General features: G+C 43.1%; 1 protein-coding gene and 1 long non-coding RNA gene across 2 annotated transcripts in view; one reads left to right on the top strand and one right to left on the bottom strand.

The window, feature by feature from the left end:
* Positions 1-7343, bottom strand: part of TLR2 (toll like receptor 2) — a 21710-nt gene extending 14367 nt beyond the window's left edge. The window contains exon 1 of the mRNA XM_081544949.1: positions 6074-7343. Within this exon, the coding sequence (XP_081401075.1) occupies positions 6074-6129 (56 nt within the window). The 5' untranslated portion in view covers positions 6130-7343. The remainder of the gene's footprint in view (positions 1-6073) is intronic.
* Positions 7316-15752, top strand: LOC145527263 (uncharacterized). Its single transcript, XR_014069601.1, has 2 exons — positions 7316-7670; positions 14003-15752. It is a non-coding gene; the product is annotated as an uncharacterized LOC145527263 (long non-coding RNA).

The raw sequence follows: 15752 nt of genomic DNA, 5'->3' as shown, positions 1-15752 counted from the left end.
AAACAAGATTGCTAACATCTAATATGCCTAGTGTCTGGGAAACACTGGGTGTTAGATTCTACTTAATATTTGCATTGGATAAATTTTCTGGCCACTGATGAGATTGAAGTGAAGAACCAAGTGGACACTGACCAAATTCAATGTTAGGTTTTTCTAAAGAAAGTAACATTCTCCAGAGTTTATATATTATTTTGTCTTAAATGTAGGTATGTAGGTAGCATGAGGCATCCTTTGAACTGACTGTTTCAATTATTCTCCAATCATCAAATTTTCACTGAGATCCAAGTATCCTGTGGATTTTAAATATTGTGAAGGAAGATATGGCATTGAGCAGACTTTGGCACTTTCAACTGTGAATATCTTTAGTTAATATAAAAAAGCATGCCTTTAAAGTTCTGTCATGGTGGAAAATTCTCATAGCTAAGCTCTCGTTATTACAGTTTCTATTCGGCCTGGTCTGATCATGGAATTTCAGATATCCAGTTATCCATTTTCCATTTTCCTGAAGCACAGTCTTCCAGCTGTACATCCTCTAACAGATTTTCAAATCATCTTGTTTAATAACTACAGCTTCTTTTACTATTAGTGTTTTCACCGCAGGCCTGAATGTAAGATTCTGTTCTGTTACCTATGATCTCATATGAAGAGCAATATTTCTCACTTTTAAACATTTTGGAAACTTGGAAGATTTACCAAAACCTTCAGAATAAAATTGACCTCTTCATATGTGGTCAAAAGGTACAAATTCTCAGTTATCAGATACACAAATTCTGGGAATGTAATGTTCAGCACGGTGAGTATAATTAATAATACTGTTACTATAACTTCGAAAGTTGCTAAGAGAATAAGTCTTAAAAGTTCTCAACACAAGAAAAAATGGTAACTGAAGTGATGGATGTTATTAACATGATGGATATTATGTAAAAAGGTTGTAATAATTCTTTCACAATACATACATATATCTAATTATTAATAATAACAATATCAAAATTATTATCAAAACTAATACAATATTACATGTCAATCATATCTCAGTAAAACTGGGACACATGGAGATACCACTACACGCTCACTGTTGCTGTTGTTGCCAGTCGTGTCTGACACTTTTGTGACCTCATGGACTGTAGCCCACCAGGCTCCTCTGTCCACGGAATTCTCCAGGCAAATACTGGAGTGGGTTGCCATTTCCTTCTCCAGGGGATCTTCCTGACCCAGATAGCAAACCTGCATTTCCTGCATTGACAGACAGGTTCTTTACCACTGAGCCACAAGGGAAGCCCACATGCTCACTAGAATGGCTAAAAAAATAAAGACTGACAATACCAAGTGTTGGTTAGGATATAGAACAAAAATTTTCATACATTGCTGCTGGCAATGCAAAATGATACTCCAAGAAAGTTTGACAGTTTCTTGTAAAATTATATGAACACCTTGTCAATGACTCAGTAATCTCAATCCTAGGTATTTACCCACGAGAAATGAAAAATAAGTCCACAAAAAAGCATGTACTTGATTCAGAGCTAGAAACAACCCAAATATCTATCAGCTTGTGAATAGATAAACAAATTGCTGTATGTCTATACCATAGACTACTGCTGCTACTCAATAATAAAAAAATAGAGGTACTGAAATATAGAAGAACTGGATGATTTGAAAAGAATGATACCAAGTAAGAGAAATCAGACACAAACAAATACATAGTATTGAATCCATTTATATGAAATTCTACACAAAGCAAAATTATGACAGAGAGCAGAGATAGCAGGAAACTGGATGGGGAAGAGGACTGACTATAAGGGTCACAAAGGGTCTTTGGGACGTGATGGAAATGCTCTGTATCATGACTGTGATAGTGGTTACATAGCTGTATGTCTTTGTCAAGCTCACCAAAGTGTACTTTTTAGATTGATAAATTTCATTTGATATAAATTATCTCAATAAAACTGACCTTAAGTAATCCTCTTCTCTCCAAGAGCAAAGAATGGGTATATCAGGCCTCCAAAATAAAGGACCATTTGTCTGCTTTTTGCAGAAGAGAGGTGAAAACACCTAATTTCCCCAACAGGTCATTCTGCCTTGCTTATAAAACACCTGCTTTTACCTTAATAAGTTTACATTAATTTCTCACTTGCAAGAGATCTGACTAAGGTATTTCTTAATGGAAAGAAAATTATTTCTTAAGTGGCTCAGGAAGTCCAAACTACATAGAAATATAAATCGTAAAATCTTCTAATAACATATTCAGATGGCTTTATCCGTTCTGGAATGCTCATCTTCAGCTTTCTGTCTTGCCAATACTACTCCATGCATAGTCAGGGCAATTCATCACCCAAATTTTACAAAATCCATTCCAGGACTAAACTCATTGGGCTACAATGATTCCAGAAATTAATATATTCCTAGACCATTCCTGATGGCCCAAATGGTCATTCTTTGAAAAAAAAGAAAGGAGGGAAGAAAGAAAAGAAAGAAAGACAAATTTCTCAGAGTAAAATTGACTGTTTCACCTGTTGGTCCAAGTGACTGATCCACATTGATTTCAACTTGTTGGTACATACTTCTAAGGATCAGAAGTATCAACCTTAAGTTAATTCAGAACATAAAGCCCATGAAAGTTTGTGTTTCATTTTTAAAGAATTTGTAAGTATTTCAGGAATCTACAACTTGGGAAGATGAAAAAACAGGGAAAGAGAATTTTCTTCAAGATGCAAAGGGCCAAACCATGAAGATGACATATGAGGTAAGCTGTTATGAGTTAGATTCAAATATACAAGAATCCAGACAAGGCAATAATCTTCATCTGTTGCAAGACATGTAGTGGACGGTAGAAAAGGAGATTTCAAATTCACATACAGCAGCTGGTTGTGGCTGGATGTATATTTCATGAGGGCATGGCCTTTGTTCTCTACCGTGAAGCCTCGCCAGCCCTGAGAACGCAGGAGGCACTAATCAGCTAATACTTGTTAAGTAATGGGTTGACAAACCTTTTCGGAGCATTAGTTGGGTCTGGAGGAATGGAGTGTGGACATTACAGACACAGTGAGACTGCAAGGGACAGAAGTGTGACCAGTGCCTTCTTGCCCCAACTTCCTATCCTTGCCACACGATAGCTGACCCTGTTTAAAAACAAGAATGAAGAAATGTTGGTGTATTCTTTCCAGCCACAGAGTCAGGCAAAACCACTAGTGAGCAGCTCGTATCATTCTAACTCTGTATGGCCTCATGCATCAGGAAGAATATGGAAAGAAGGCAGAATTTTATCAATTTCCCAGTTCTTTAGAGCGCCTGGGGAAATATGTTGAAATATTTTAAGAATCAAATAGCTGCTAAGTCCAACCATGTGATGTGGCAATCTGCGTAGAAGTTGCTGCCTTCCATGTGGATGGAAAAATTGAGCTCATGATAACAACTCAAACCCAGGGACATGAGCTGTGTGACTGCTGCCTTCTCTAGCTTCAGTCCTGTTACAAAGCACAAACGGGGTTCAGTGTGCCAATCATGGTCACAGACAAGAATGTTGCCATCTTCATAGTCCATATCATTGGCCACCTCTCTATGAAGGAATTCACAAATTATGTATGATGATGTAATGATTTCTTATATGTGTATATCTTTCAAACCCTGGAGTTGCTGTCTTCTTGGCCATTGTATAGACAGTCAAGCATGATCCAGAAAGTTTCTGGATGCAAACTCTGGAAGGCTTTAATTAGTATTTACATTAATATTTTGTGTTACGAAATCTGTGAGTATTTGTTTTTTAAAGACTTGTCACATTTTTTTTTTTAATTTGGCCTGTTAGAGTCAAGGTCAGGCTTGTAATTCCAACTTAAAATGTTTACTTCATTTATTGTGATTTTAAGCTGAAATTTTTCATTGTTTGTATAAGCATGTATCGAAGTACTTGTCATACATTGAAACATTTAACAGAGTTTAAAGTTTATCATTCTTATAAGTGTATTAGTTATATAAGCATTGTTTAAGAACTCAGGAAAGTTTTACTAAGTCAAACTAATACACTTAAAGAGAATACCAAATACATTACTCTTATAAATGCTGCTAAAATTATTTAGGCTTAATTAGCAAAATTTGTGAATAGGATCAAACAAAAGCCAAAGTCCCTTTTAAAGTGATATTTGAATTTGGTAGATTTATGAATAGTGGAACCTGAACACTTAAGGAAGGACAAAGTTTGTAACTTGGCAAAGTTAGTCATTTAGATATTAAATCATACAGCCAAAGCAAATTTCCAAATTCTCACTTCTGCAGACAAAGAAATTCTGAAGACATTTAAAAAAAAAAAAGCCAACGCTGACAAAATTAAATTTGAGTCCCTAAATAAAGTTTGTCGTGTCTTTCCTTCCTTTTCTACTGCCTGTCCCCACGGCTCCCTCTGAGCTGAGTCAGCTTCTCTGACCACAGGCCTTGTCTTCGGGTCTGCTCCTGTGTGTCCTGGCAGCGTCCTTCCACCCTCCCTTCAGCTGTGGCTTCCCTGAACTGTAAGCACTGGGACAGATTCAGGTGTGTACACATTATTAACAGTGCCAGACCTCTTAGATTACTAAGAGATGATCCGTACCACATTTTGGTTTATGCGATAGGATTAAATCTATAGGGTTAAATCCTCAATGTCCCCCCAAAGGCATCATCAGACCCAGGAACTCCACTTCCTGAGATGTGAGAGCCACTGACTCTTATCTCTCCAACTGTTTGTAAGAAAACCAGTTCCTCTAAAGTTCCAGGCTCACACACACCATTTGACCTCACAGCCTCTTCTGTCTCACCATCTGCTGTCCTCCTATGCCTTTCCTTTCACTTGTCAAAGACTTTGGCACTTGCTCGTAGACTTCTTAAGATCATATACAAGCAACTCCTGCAGCTCAACTCCAGAAAAATAAACGACCCAATCAAAAAATGGGCCAAAGAACTAAATAGACATTTCTCCAAAGAAGACATACAGATGGCTAACAAACACATGAAAAGATGCTCAACATCACTCATTATTAGAGAAATGCAAATCAAAACCACAATGAGGTACCATTTCACACCAGTCAGAATGGCTGCTATCAAAAAGTCTACAAGCAATAAATGCTGGAGAGGGTGTGGAGAAAAGGGAATCCTCTTACACTGTTGGTGGGAATGCAAACTAGTACAGCCACTATGGAGAACAGTGTGGCGATTCCTTAAAAAACTGGGAATAGAACTGCCATATGACCCAACAATCCCACTGCTGGGCATACACACCGAGGAAACCAGAATTGAAAGAGACACGTGTACCCCAATGTTCATCACAGCACTGTTTATAATAGCCAGGACATGGAAGCAACCTAGATGCCCATCAGCGGATGAATGGATAAGGAAGCTGTGGTACATATACACAATGGAATATTACTCGGCCATTAAAAAGAATACATTTGAATCAGGTCTATTAAGATGGATGAAACTGGAGCCCATTATACAGAGTGAAGTAAGCCAGAAAGAAAATCACCAATACAGTATACTAATGCATATATATGGAATTTGAAAGATGGTAATGATAACCCTATATGCGAGACAGAATAAGAGACACAGATGCATAGAGCAGTCTTATGGACTCTGAGGGAGAAGGTGAGGGTGGGACGTTCTGAGAGAATAGCATTGAAACATGTATATTACCATATTTGAAACAGAATGCCATTCAAGGTTCGATGCATGAGACAAATGCTCAGGGCTGGGGCAATGGGATGACCCAGAGGGATGGGATGGGGAAGGAAGTGGGAGGGGGGTTCAGGATGGGGAACACATGTAAACCCATGGCTGATTCATGTCAATGTATGGCAAAAACCACTACAAAGTTGTAAAGTAATTAGCCCCCAACTAAAATAAATAAATTAATTTTAAAAAAATTAAAAAATAAAAATCTCAAAAAAAAAAAAAGATCTACCAGGAGCCCAGACTCACTGGTCACAAAGATGACCTCCTCATCACCTCTCAGCTCCTGTGCCAGCTCCTCCTCCAGACCCCCTCCCCTGCACTACCTCCATCACTCCCTGAACCTGGACATCACCAACGGTTGTCCAAGTTCAAAATGACTAACCTGGACTCCTGCATCTTTCTCGGGGTCCACTTGTCCTGCCTCTTCCTCCAACTCATTTGTCATTTCTTGCCTTCTCTTTCTTCCTTCTTTAGATTCAGGCCAACACTTGGCAGAAGCTGGAGCTCACAGTGGAAGGGTTAGCAGACCCTGGGGGTCCTATTCTGTAAGCATTCTATGGAGATTCACACTTGACCCCACATTTCTGGTTCACTATGTTCTTCCCCCCTTTTTAAGGGAAAATACCAGCCTGGGTGTGGCCTCCAGATGGTCTGAATATGCATGCCCGCTGCACAGGGGCACTGGGATAGCCAGCAGGAAGCCTTGGGGAAGTTGGGGTGATGCTGCTCTTCTGACTTCAGAATCTCTGAATTACCCTTACCTCCCACACAGGCAGGCTCTTTTGCCAATTGTGTCACCAAACACAGGATTGAAGGAGAGGGTTTTCCTCCCCCCACCCCAGTCTCCAGAATCTTCCCTGTCCTTCCATATGAACAACTGGAAGCGCCATCACCACCACCAAGTTCGACCCCTGGGTTGGGAAGATCCCCTGGAGAAGGGAATGGCTACCCGCTCCAGTGTTCTTGCCTGGAGAATCCCGTGGACAGAGGAGCCTAGAAGGCTATGGTCCATGGGGTCGCAAAGAGTCAGACACGACTGAATGACTTAACATTTTCCCTGCCCTTCCATATGAACAGCTGGAAGCACTGGCACCGCCACCTCTGCCAGCACCATCTCCACCGTCTCCATCGTCACAGTATCACCAGCGCCATCTCCACCGTCTCCGTCGTCACAGCATCACCAGCACCATCTCCACCGTCTCCATCATCACAGCGGCACCAGTGCCATCTCCACCGTCTCCATCGTCACAGCGGCATCAGCGCCATCTCCACTGTCTCCACCATCACAGCAGCATCAGCGCCATCTCCACCGTCTCCGTCGTCACAGCGGCACCAGCGCCATCTCCACCGTCTCCATCGTCACAGTATCACCAGCGCCATCTCCACCGTCTCCATAGTCACAGCAGCACCAGCGCCATCTTCACCGTCTCCATCATCACAGCGGCATCAGCGCCATCTCCACCGTCTCCATCATCACAATATCACCAGCGCCATCTCCACCGTCTCCATCGTCACAGCAGCATCAGCGCCATCTCCACCGTCTCCATCGTCACAGTATCACCAGCGCCATCTCCACTGTCTCCGTCATCACAGCGGCACCAGCGCCATCTCCACCGTCTCCGTCGTCACAGCGGCACCAGCGCCATCCCCACCTGCCATACTCACTTCTCCTTCAGGTCTCCGCTCACCTTCACTTCCCTTACTCTTCAACCTAGATATGTGTTTCCTTCCTTCATAGAATTTAGCTTAGATTGCAACTAGATGCTCCCATGTGTGTGATTAATGCCCGTCTCTCTCATGAGGCCATAAAAAGAATTGTTTGTTTAGCTCACTATTGTATTCTTCACGCTTACCCAGTAACTTGTATGTTATATACGTTCAATAAAAACTTTTAAATGAATCAAGATACTCAGGAGATAAAGAACTACAAAATGGAGCTCAGAAAGAAGCTTGAAGAATGGAGAAGTCAACTTTGGCAGGTAGATTCCAGAAGGAGGTTGGAGGAGTGGGATGTGGTTCCTTCTGTTGAGGCCTCATTTTGTGTTCATATCTCTCCTTGTAGTTTAATGTGTATTTGTTTAACGCTTTAACAAGTCTATGAGGCGAATATGACCTGCATTTTTAGATATAAAGCAGCTCAGAAGGGTTCAGGATTGCCAAGTGACGTGGTTAGGATTGGAACCTCAGTCCGTCTGATTTCAAAGTCCCTAAGCCTCGCCTGTCACTAGATCTCCATAGACAACTCCCTATGCTTCATAATCTTGCTTGTCTTAGTAAGAATAATATTACTCAATGAGAATGTGAAGGAATACTCAAATCATAGAAAAGGCTAGAGTTTTTATACTATGTATGTATGTGTATGCCCCTATTTTGTTGCAAGATTTCTTCATACAAATATTATCCATATGAATTGCACAATTCAAGTGTGACTGCCTCATATGAGACTCTTAAGCAAAACAAACCTTGCCTGAAATGATACCATTTACTATTTCGAGAAGGAAGTTAAGTGATTTTTATGAATCAATATTCATTCCTGGCTTACAACAGCTTTTCACTTATTTTCTGCGTACATACTAAAATACAGGTTCATAAAAAGATGCTATTCTGGCTCTAAAGGACTTACATGAATCTCTGCCATAAGTCAGCTTCTGGATGGACTTAGGGCAGATGTCAACCATGGCCCACACACAGCACAGACACAGATCCAAAGCCGAACGGACCGGTTTCCAGGACTCGGCACAACCTGTCACAGCCTTCCTCTGCAGCCTTGTGGGGACAGCGTGGCACGGCTTGGGAGGGCAAGAGCTTTGTCTCAGAGACGTGGGCTCAAATCTTGCCTCTTCCGCATGCTAGCTTTGTGACTGAGAGGATCACGAGACTCAGTTTTTATGTCTGTTACAATGCCCAGAACCTGGTAAGTGCTCAGTGTTAACTACTGTTTTTAACAGAGGCCCCAGTATTGAAGGGGCTTCCCTGGTGGCTCAGTTGGTGGTCTGCCTGCAGTGCAGGAGACCCGGATTCGATCTCTGGGTCCAGAAGATCTCCTGAAGAAGGAAATGTCAATGCACTCCAGGATTCTTGCCTGGGAAATCCTACGAACAAAGGAGCCTGGAGGGATACAGTCCATGGGCTTGCAAGACTAAACCATCACCACCAGCAAATTTAAATTGTGGGGATTTAGTTCCTGCTAGATCATGAACTGCTTATTGCCAAATTCAGACTTAAATTGAAGAAAGTAGGGAAAACCACTAGACCATTCAGGTATGACCTAGATCAAATCCCTTATGAGTATACAGTGGAAGTGACAAATAGATTTAAGGGACTAGACCTGATAGACAGAGTGCCTGATGAACTATGGACAGAGGTTCGTGATATTGTGCAGGAGACAGGGATCAAGAAAATCCCCATGGAAAAGAAATGCAAAAAAGCAAAATGGCTGTCTGAGGAGGCCTTACAGATAGCTGGGAAGAGAAGAGAAGCGAAAAGCAAAGGAGAAAAGGAAAGATATTCTCATCTGAATGCAGAGTTCCAAAGAATAGCAAGGAGAGATAAGAAAGCCTTCCTCAGCGATCAGTGCAAAGAAATAGAGGAAACAGATTGGGAAAGACTAGAGACCTCTTCAAGAAAATTAGAGATATCAAAGGAACATTTCATGCAAAGATAGGCTCGATAAAGGACAGAAATGGTATGGACCTAACAGAAGCAGAAGATATTAAGAAGAAGTGGCAAGAATACACAGAAGAACTATACAAAAAAGATCTTCACGACACAGATAATCACGATAGTGTGATCACTCACCTAGAGCCAGACATCCTGGAATGGGAAGTCAAGTGGGCCTTAGAAAGCATCACTACGAACAAAGCTAGTGGAGGTGATGGAATTCCAGTTGAGCTATTTCAAATCCTCAAAGGTGATGCTGTGAAAGTGCTGCACTCGATATGCCAGCAAATTTGGAAAACTCAGCAGTGGCCACGGGACTGGAAAAGGTCAGTTTTCGTTCCAATCCCAAAGAAAGGCAATGCCAAAGAATGCTCAAACTACCGCACAATTGCACTCATCTCACATGCTAGTAAAGTAATGCTCAAAATTCTCCAAGCCAGGCTTCAGCAATACGTGAACCGTGAACTTCCAGATGTTCAAGCTGGATTTAGAAAAGGCAGAGGAACCAGAGATCAAATTGCCAATATCCGCTGGATCACCGAAAAAGCAAGAGAGTTCCAGAAAAACATCTATTTCTGCTTTATTGACTATGCCAAAGCCTTTGACTGTGTGGATCACAATAAACTGTGGAAAATTCTGAAAGAGATGGGAATACCAGACCATCTGACCTGTCTCTTGAGAAACCTGTATGTAGGTCAGGAAGCAACAGTTAGAACTGGACATGGAACAACAGACTGGTTCCAAATAGGAAAAGGAGTACATCAAGGCTGTATATTGTCACCCTGCTTATTTAACTTATATGCAGAGTACATCATGAGAAACGCTGGGCTGGAAGAAACACAAGCTGGAATCAAGATTGCTGGGAGAAATATCAATAACCTCAGATATGCGGATGACACCACCCTTATGGCAGAAAGTGAAGAAGAACTAAAGAGCCTCTTGATGAAGGTGAAGGAGGAGAGTGAAAAAGTTGGCTTAAAGCTCAACGTTCAGAAAACTAAGATCATGGCATCTGGTCCCATCACGCCATGGGAAATAGATGGGGAAACAGTGGAAACAGTGTCAGACTTTACTTTTTTGGGCTCCAGAATCACTGCTGATGGTGACTGCAGCCATGAAATTCAAAGACGCTTACTCCTTGGAAGGAAGGTTATGGCCAACCTAGATAGCATGTTTAAAAGCAGAGACATTACTTTGCCAACAAAAGTCCGTCTAGTCAAGGCTATGGTTTTTCCAGTGGTCATGTATGGATGTGAGAGTTGGACAGTGAAGAAAGCTGAGCGCCGCAGAATTGATGCTTTTGAACTGTGGTGTTGGAGAAGACTCTTAAGAGTCCCTTGGACTGCAAGGAGATCCAATCAATCCATCCTAAAAGAGATCAATCCTGGGTGTTCATTGGAAGGTCTGATGTTGAAGCTGAAGCTCCAATACTTTGGGCACCTCATGCGAAGGGTTGACTCATTGGAAAAGACCCTAATGCTTGGTAGGATTGGGGGCGGGAGGAGAAGGGGACGACAGAGGATGAGATGGCCGGATGGCATCACCGACTCGATGAACATGGGTTTGGGTAGACTCCGGGAGTTGGTGATGGACAGAGAGGCCTGGCGTGCTGCAATTCATGGGGTCGCAGAGAGTCGGACATGACTGAGCGACTGAACTGAGTTCCTGCTTGAGTTTGCTGTAGGTCAGTCAGTCTAATCAAATTATTGATGGATCCGGAAATAAATAATGAGAATATTTGTCCGAGGGGCAAGGAATCTCACATAGTCACTTGCTCTGCCCACAGCCACCTTTCTATTTCCTGATTCAAGGGGCCACTCCCTGTAATCCTCCCCACCCCCCAGAATCTGGGGGAACAGGGCGCAAGGGAACAGCAGGAATATCACTCACCAATCATGAACCTGCTCTGTGTACAGTGGGGCCGGGTCCTGCCTTAACTGTATATCTGTTGGACAATCCAGATTGACTTTTAGAAAGTTAGGATGCCGTGACTCTTGTTTGTTATGAGAAACAATATTTAAAAGTGATTTAAAAACATGTCTGCTATGAAAGTGCAGTAGGGAGGCAGATAGAGGCCACGGAGTCGGCTCCTCACCGGGTATCATCTCTGTAAGAGGAACTTGATAGGATTGTTATAAAGATTAGGCACAGTGCCTTCTGCAAAGCACAAGCAGTGCCTGAGCTTTGAGAGTGCTGTGAGCTGTTTGTCAGTAAAGCCAAATGAATAAATAAATTTATTTTGTGGAAAATCAACTGGAGAAATGAAGCTGCCTGTCTGTATATGTACACACACCTTCAACATGTGAATAATAATAATAGCTACAAAAGTATGCAATGACAGGGTGAATGAGAAGAGAAATTGGATTGTAGGTCAACTGACTGAAGAACTCTTAGTTAGACATGTAAAACTGCAGAGTGCAAAGCTGTGTTGGCAGCGAATAAAAATTCGGAGAGAAAATTAAATGGTGTGAATGGCTGTGGACATCTGGGTAGATATTTTCCCCCCACTCTTTCCAAAAAAGCATCTGTTTCTGTTCTTAAGCTGATTGCCGGGAAAATAACCACGTAACAGCTGCCACTCAAATGATCGGATCCCAAACCTATCTTTCTGGTCCACTGAGGGCAGAAGACCCAATAGGTAAAGAAAACCCTTATCCAAAGTCGACCAAATATAAAGTCAGTGACCCGCTCCTTGTTTCCCTCTGAAGGGCAGAAAGTTATCAAGAAAGAATTATTCCTTGAGGGATCTGGGAAGGACTAACTGGGCAGAAAGTCTCTGTGAAAGCGGTGCCATAGAAAGTATTCACTTGGATGAATAAGGCCCTTGGATAAAAGTAAATACACTAAGGAATAAAAATATTATGGGCTTTCAACTTTAGGATGAATACTGTTTCCTTCTTACCAACTGTATGAGCCCGGTTTCTCTCAGAAAATGAGGGTGTGGATGACATGGGTGGAGGTGCAATTTGTGAGCACAAGGTGTGGCCTCAGGCAGTTGAGTTGGGACAATGAAGGCCAAGTGTTGGGGAGGAGGGGGGACCCCTGCAGAAGCAGAGAACAGAGACCAGGAGAAGGGAAGGGGCAGAGAATGGTGTGGGAAGGAACCCACACCACGGAAACCTCATTTGAGGAAGCGCGTATGTCTTTGTCAAGGGAGGGCTCCAGGCCAAACCCGCAGGCTCAACAATAGCTTGTTGTTCCTGTTGGAGGAGAGAAGTCCGGGCTCTGAGAGGGGAAGGACTCTCATTCTCAAGGCTGTGGCCAGCTCTGCCAAGGACACTTCCCCTGGCATCACAGATGCACAGGAAGGGCTGTCGTGCCTGAAATCACAGAAGGTTGGGCAACTGAGCCAGCCCCAGCTCTGCCAGGAAGCAGTGTGGGACAGCTCTGTCCTGCCACGGGCCATCCAAGGAGTGACTGAGCTAAAATTCCGCCCTTGCCTCACATGTTTCCAGAAATTTCAGTTTTAGGAAATGAAAGTGACTGCTCCGGAGAACCTGAACTTCCTACGGTGTTGAAACCGCCCCCAGCGGGCACAAGTCATCATGCAGTAAGCCAGCCCAGAGAGCGGGGACCTGGAAAGGAAGGCTGGCAAGACAAGCATCCAGGCCTTTGCTTTCTGTCAGCCATATTTACTCAGCGAGTCCTTTTATCAGGCATGGAGTCTGTGGCCAGGGTGAACAGCACAAAGTCATGGCCCCTGCCCTTGAGAAGCTCACAGTTTAAAAAAAGAACAAATACAACAAAACAGACTCACAGATACAGACACCAGTCTCATGGTTGCCAAAGGGGAGAGGTGAGGGGGGCAGAATGAGTGAGGGGGATTCAGGGGTACACACCCCTAGGAGTAACATAAAGAAGATACGAGGATGTAATGCACAGCACAGCTATTACAGCAATATTCTATAATAACTTTACATGGAGTGTAATCTATAAAAGTGTCAAATCTCTATGTTCAACACCTGAAACTAATTTAATACTATGTCAAATATACTTCAATCGAGAATGAAAATTCACAGTCTTACGGATGCAAGTAATTCCAAGAGGAACAACATGAGCATTACAAGTGAGGCGGCAGTCTCTCCGCATCCCTGTGAGAGAATTATGAACCCATTTTGCAGATGGGCAAATAGAGGCTCACGGAGGTCAGAGACTCTAGTAAGAAACACAGTCGGGATCTGACTTCCAGACACCTAATCCTTTCTATTAGCGGACTTGGCCTCCACCACATGCAAGTCACCAGGGTGAGCACATGAATACTTGTTTACTTTACACGGGTGAGAGAGAGAGAGAGTGAGGTCGCTCAGTCGTGTCCAACTCTTAGTGACCCCATGGAGGGCAGCCTACCAGGTTCCTCCGTCCGTGGGATTTTCCAGGCAAGAGTACTGGAATGGGGTGCCATTGAAGAGCTGTACAAATAATAGATGGGTTTGCCAAGGGTAGTAGAATGGAAAGTGACAGGAAACGGCGGCCCCACTCTTATGGGGTCGGTGGTCTTGTGCCTGTCAGTCAGCGTTTCTGGGCCTCCGTTTCTTGAGAAAGTTACATTTTTGCAGGGTTGTTAAGATAAACTTAGATGGTAGAGGTGAAAAGTAGTTTGTAAGTTAAAGCCACTGTTCCCATGCTTAATAGTCTCACTACTTCTTTTCAGCGTTGGAAGAGATAGTACCTGCCTTGGAAGCAAAGAGCAGGCATGCTGACTGGCCAATTGGAAAGCTGTGAGTTCCCCAAGTTCAGGCTCCTCCATTACACACCCCATTGTGTGTGTGGCCTCCTCACGCTGCCCTGTGGAAAGCTGGGCTCAGTGAACCATGCAAAAGGCTGGTGCTCTAGCTGCTGCCATGGCTGAGAGAGAGAAATTGGTCTCCTGTGTTCTGTCAGTATCCATGGGACTGTGACAAGCCAACTGGTTAGCTTGCAGCTGGGAGAAAATTCAGACACGATCACTTCTGGACAGTGCTGTGTTAGTTTCCTATTGCTGCTTTAACAAATTACTGCAAACTTAATGTCTTAAAACAACAATTTTTTTCCATCTTACAGTTTTGGAGGTCAGACACTCAAAATGGGTTGCACTGAGCTAAAAGCCTTTCCAGAGAAGAGTCCATCTCCTTGTCTGACCTTCCAGAGGCCAGCTGCATCCCTAGGCTCTGCTTCCATCCTACATCTTCAAGTCCTTCGTCTGACCTCGATTCTGACGTCCTGGCCTCCTGCTTTCACTTAAAAGGACAGTTTGATTTATACTGGGCCACCCAGAGAATCCGGGATAATCTCCCCATTTCAAAACCAGCTGACTAGCATCCTTAAGGGCTTCCCAGGTAGCGCAGCTGGTAAAGAATCTGCCTGCAATGCAGGAGACCCCGGTTCAGTTTCTGGGTTGGGAAATTCCCAGGTTGGGAAGTTCCCCTGGAGTAGGGATGGGTTACCCACTCCAGTATTCTTGCCTGGAGAATCCCTAAGGACAGAGGAGCCTGGAGGGCTACAGTCCATGGGGTTGCAAAGAGTCAGACACAACTGAGTGACTAAACACGTCACGTAGCATCCTTAAATTTCATCTGCAGCCTTAATTCCTCCTTGCCATGTAACATAACATATTCACAGGGCCCGGGAATTCAAACATGGACGTCTTAGGGAGGCCACTACCTTGCCTATCATGAGTTACAGTAGGAGAGGAATCCAAAAGTGTGACAGTTGGCAAAGGGAAGCCACTTTGCAATATGGCAATGCCACAAAGTAGCCACACAGTTGAGTCAGGCCGTCTCAATCTCCTGCATTGCTCAGGAGAATTATGACCATCACTGTGGAATAAATCCGTATAATGTGGTTATGGAGTTCCCTGCGTGAGAAACGGCTCTGCTGTAAATCGAGGCCTGCCCTCATGGCTTTCATGTCAAGGCTCTTACTTGACAACCACTGTGTGACTTCCTGTTCGTTATGTAGCCTATGTTGTAAACCAGACTATCCAGACATATTCTCAAAGTCTGGCAAAATACTAATAGCCATTTTCTCATGACACAGTTAAGACCAATGGAAGTTTTGTTGTATTTATCTGTATTAAGAAATACTCATTTATACTATCCTATTTTTTGTTTTAGCATAAATTTAGTTCTACCATGGATCAAATCATATCATCTTCATGCATAATGAAAACTGGAACTCAGTAATAATTTTATGGAGCTTCCTAGGTGACTCAGTGGTAAAGAATCTACCTGCCAATGCTGGAGACACAGGTTCAATCCCTGGGTTAGGAAGATCCCCTGGAGAAGGAATTGGCAACATACTCCAGTATTCTTGCCTGGAGAATCTCATGGAAAGAGGAGCCTGGTAGGCTACAGTTCATGGGATCATAAAGAGTCAGACATGATTCAGCAAGTAAACAATAACAACAAATAATCTACGACAGA

This window comes from Giraffa tippelskirchi, chromosome 11 (genome assembly GCF_054371585.1).
Source record: "Giraffa tippelskirchi isolate mGirTip1 chromosome 11, T2T-mGirTip1v1.2.pri, whole genome shotgun sequence".
Classification (NCBI taxonomy): domain Eukaryota; kingdom Metazoa; phylum Chordata; class Mammalia; order Artiodactyla; family Giraffidae; genus Giraffa; species Giraffa tippelskirchi.
Note: the sequence above shows the minus strand (reverse complement) of the source record. Positions and strands in the feature narration are given on the sequence as shown.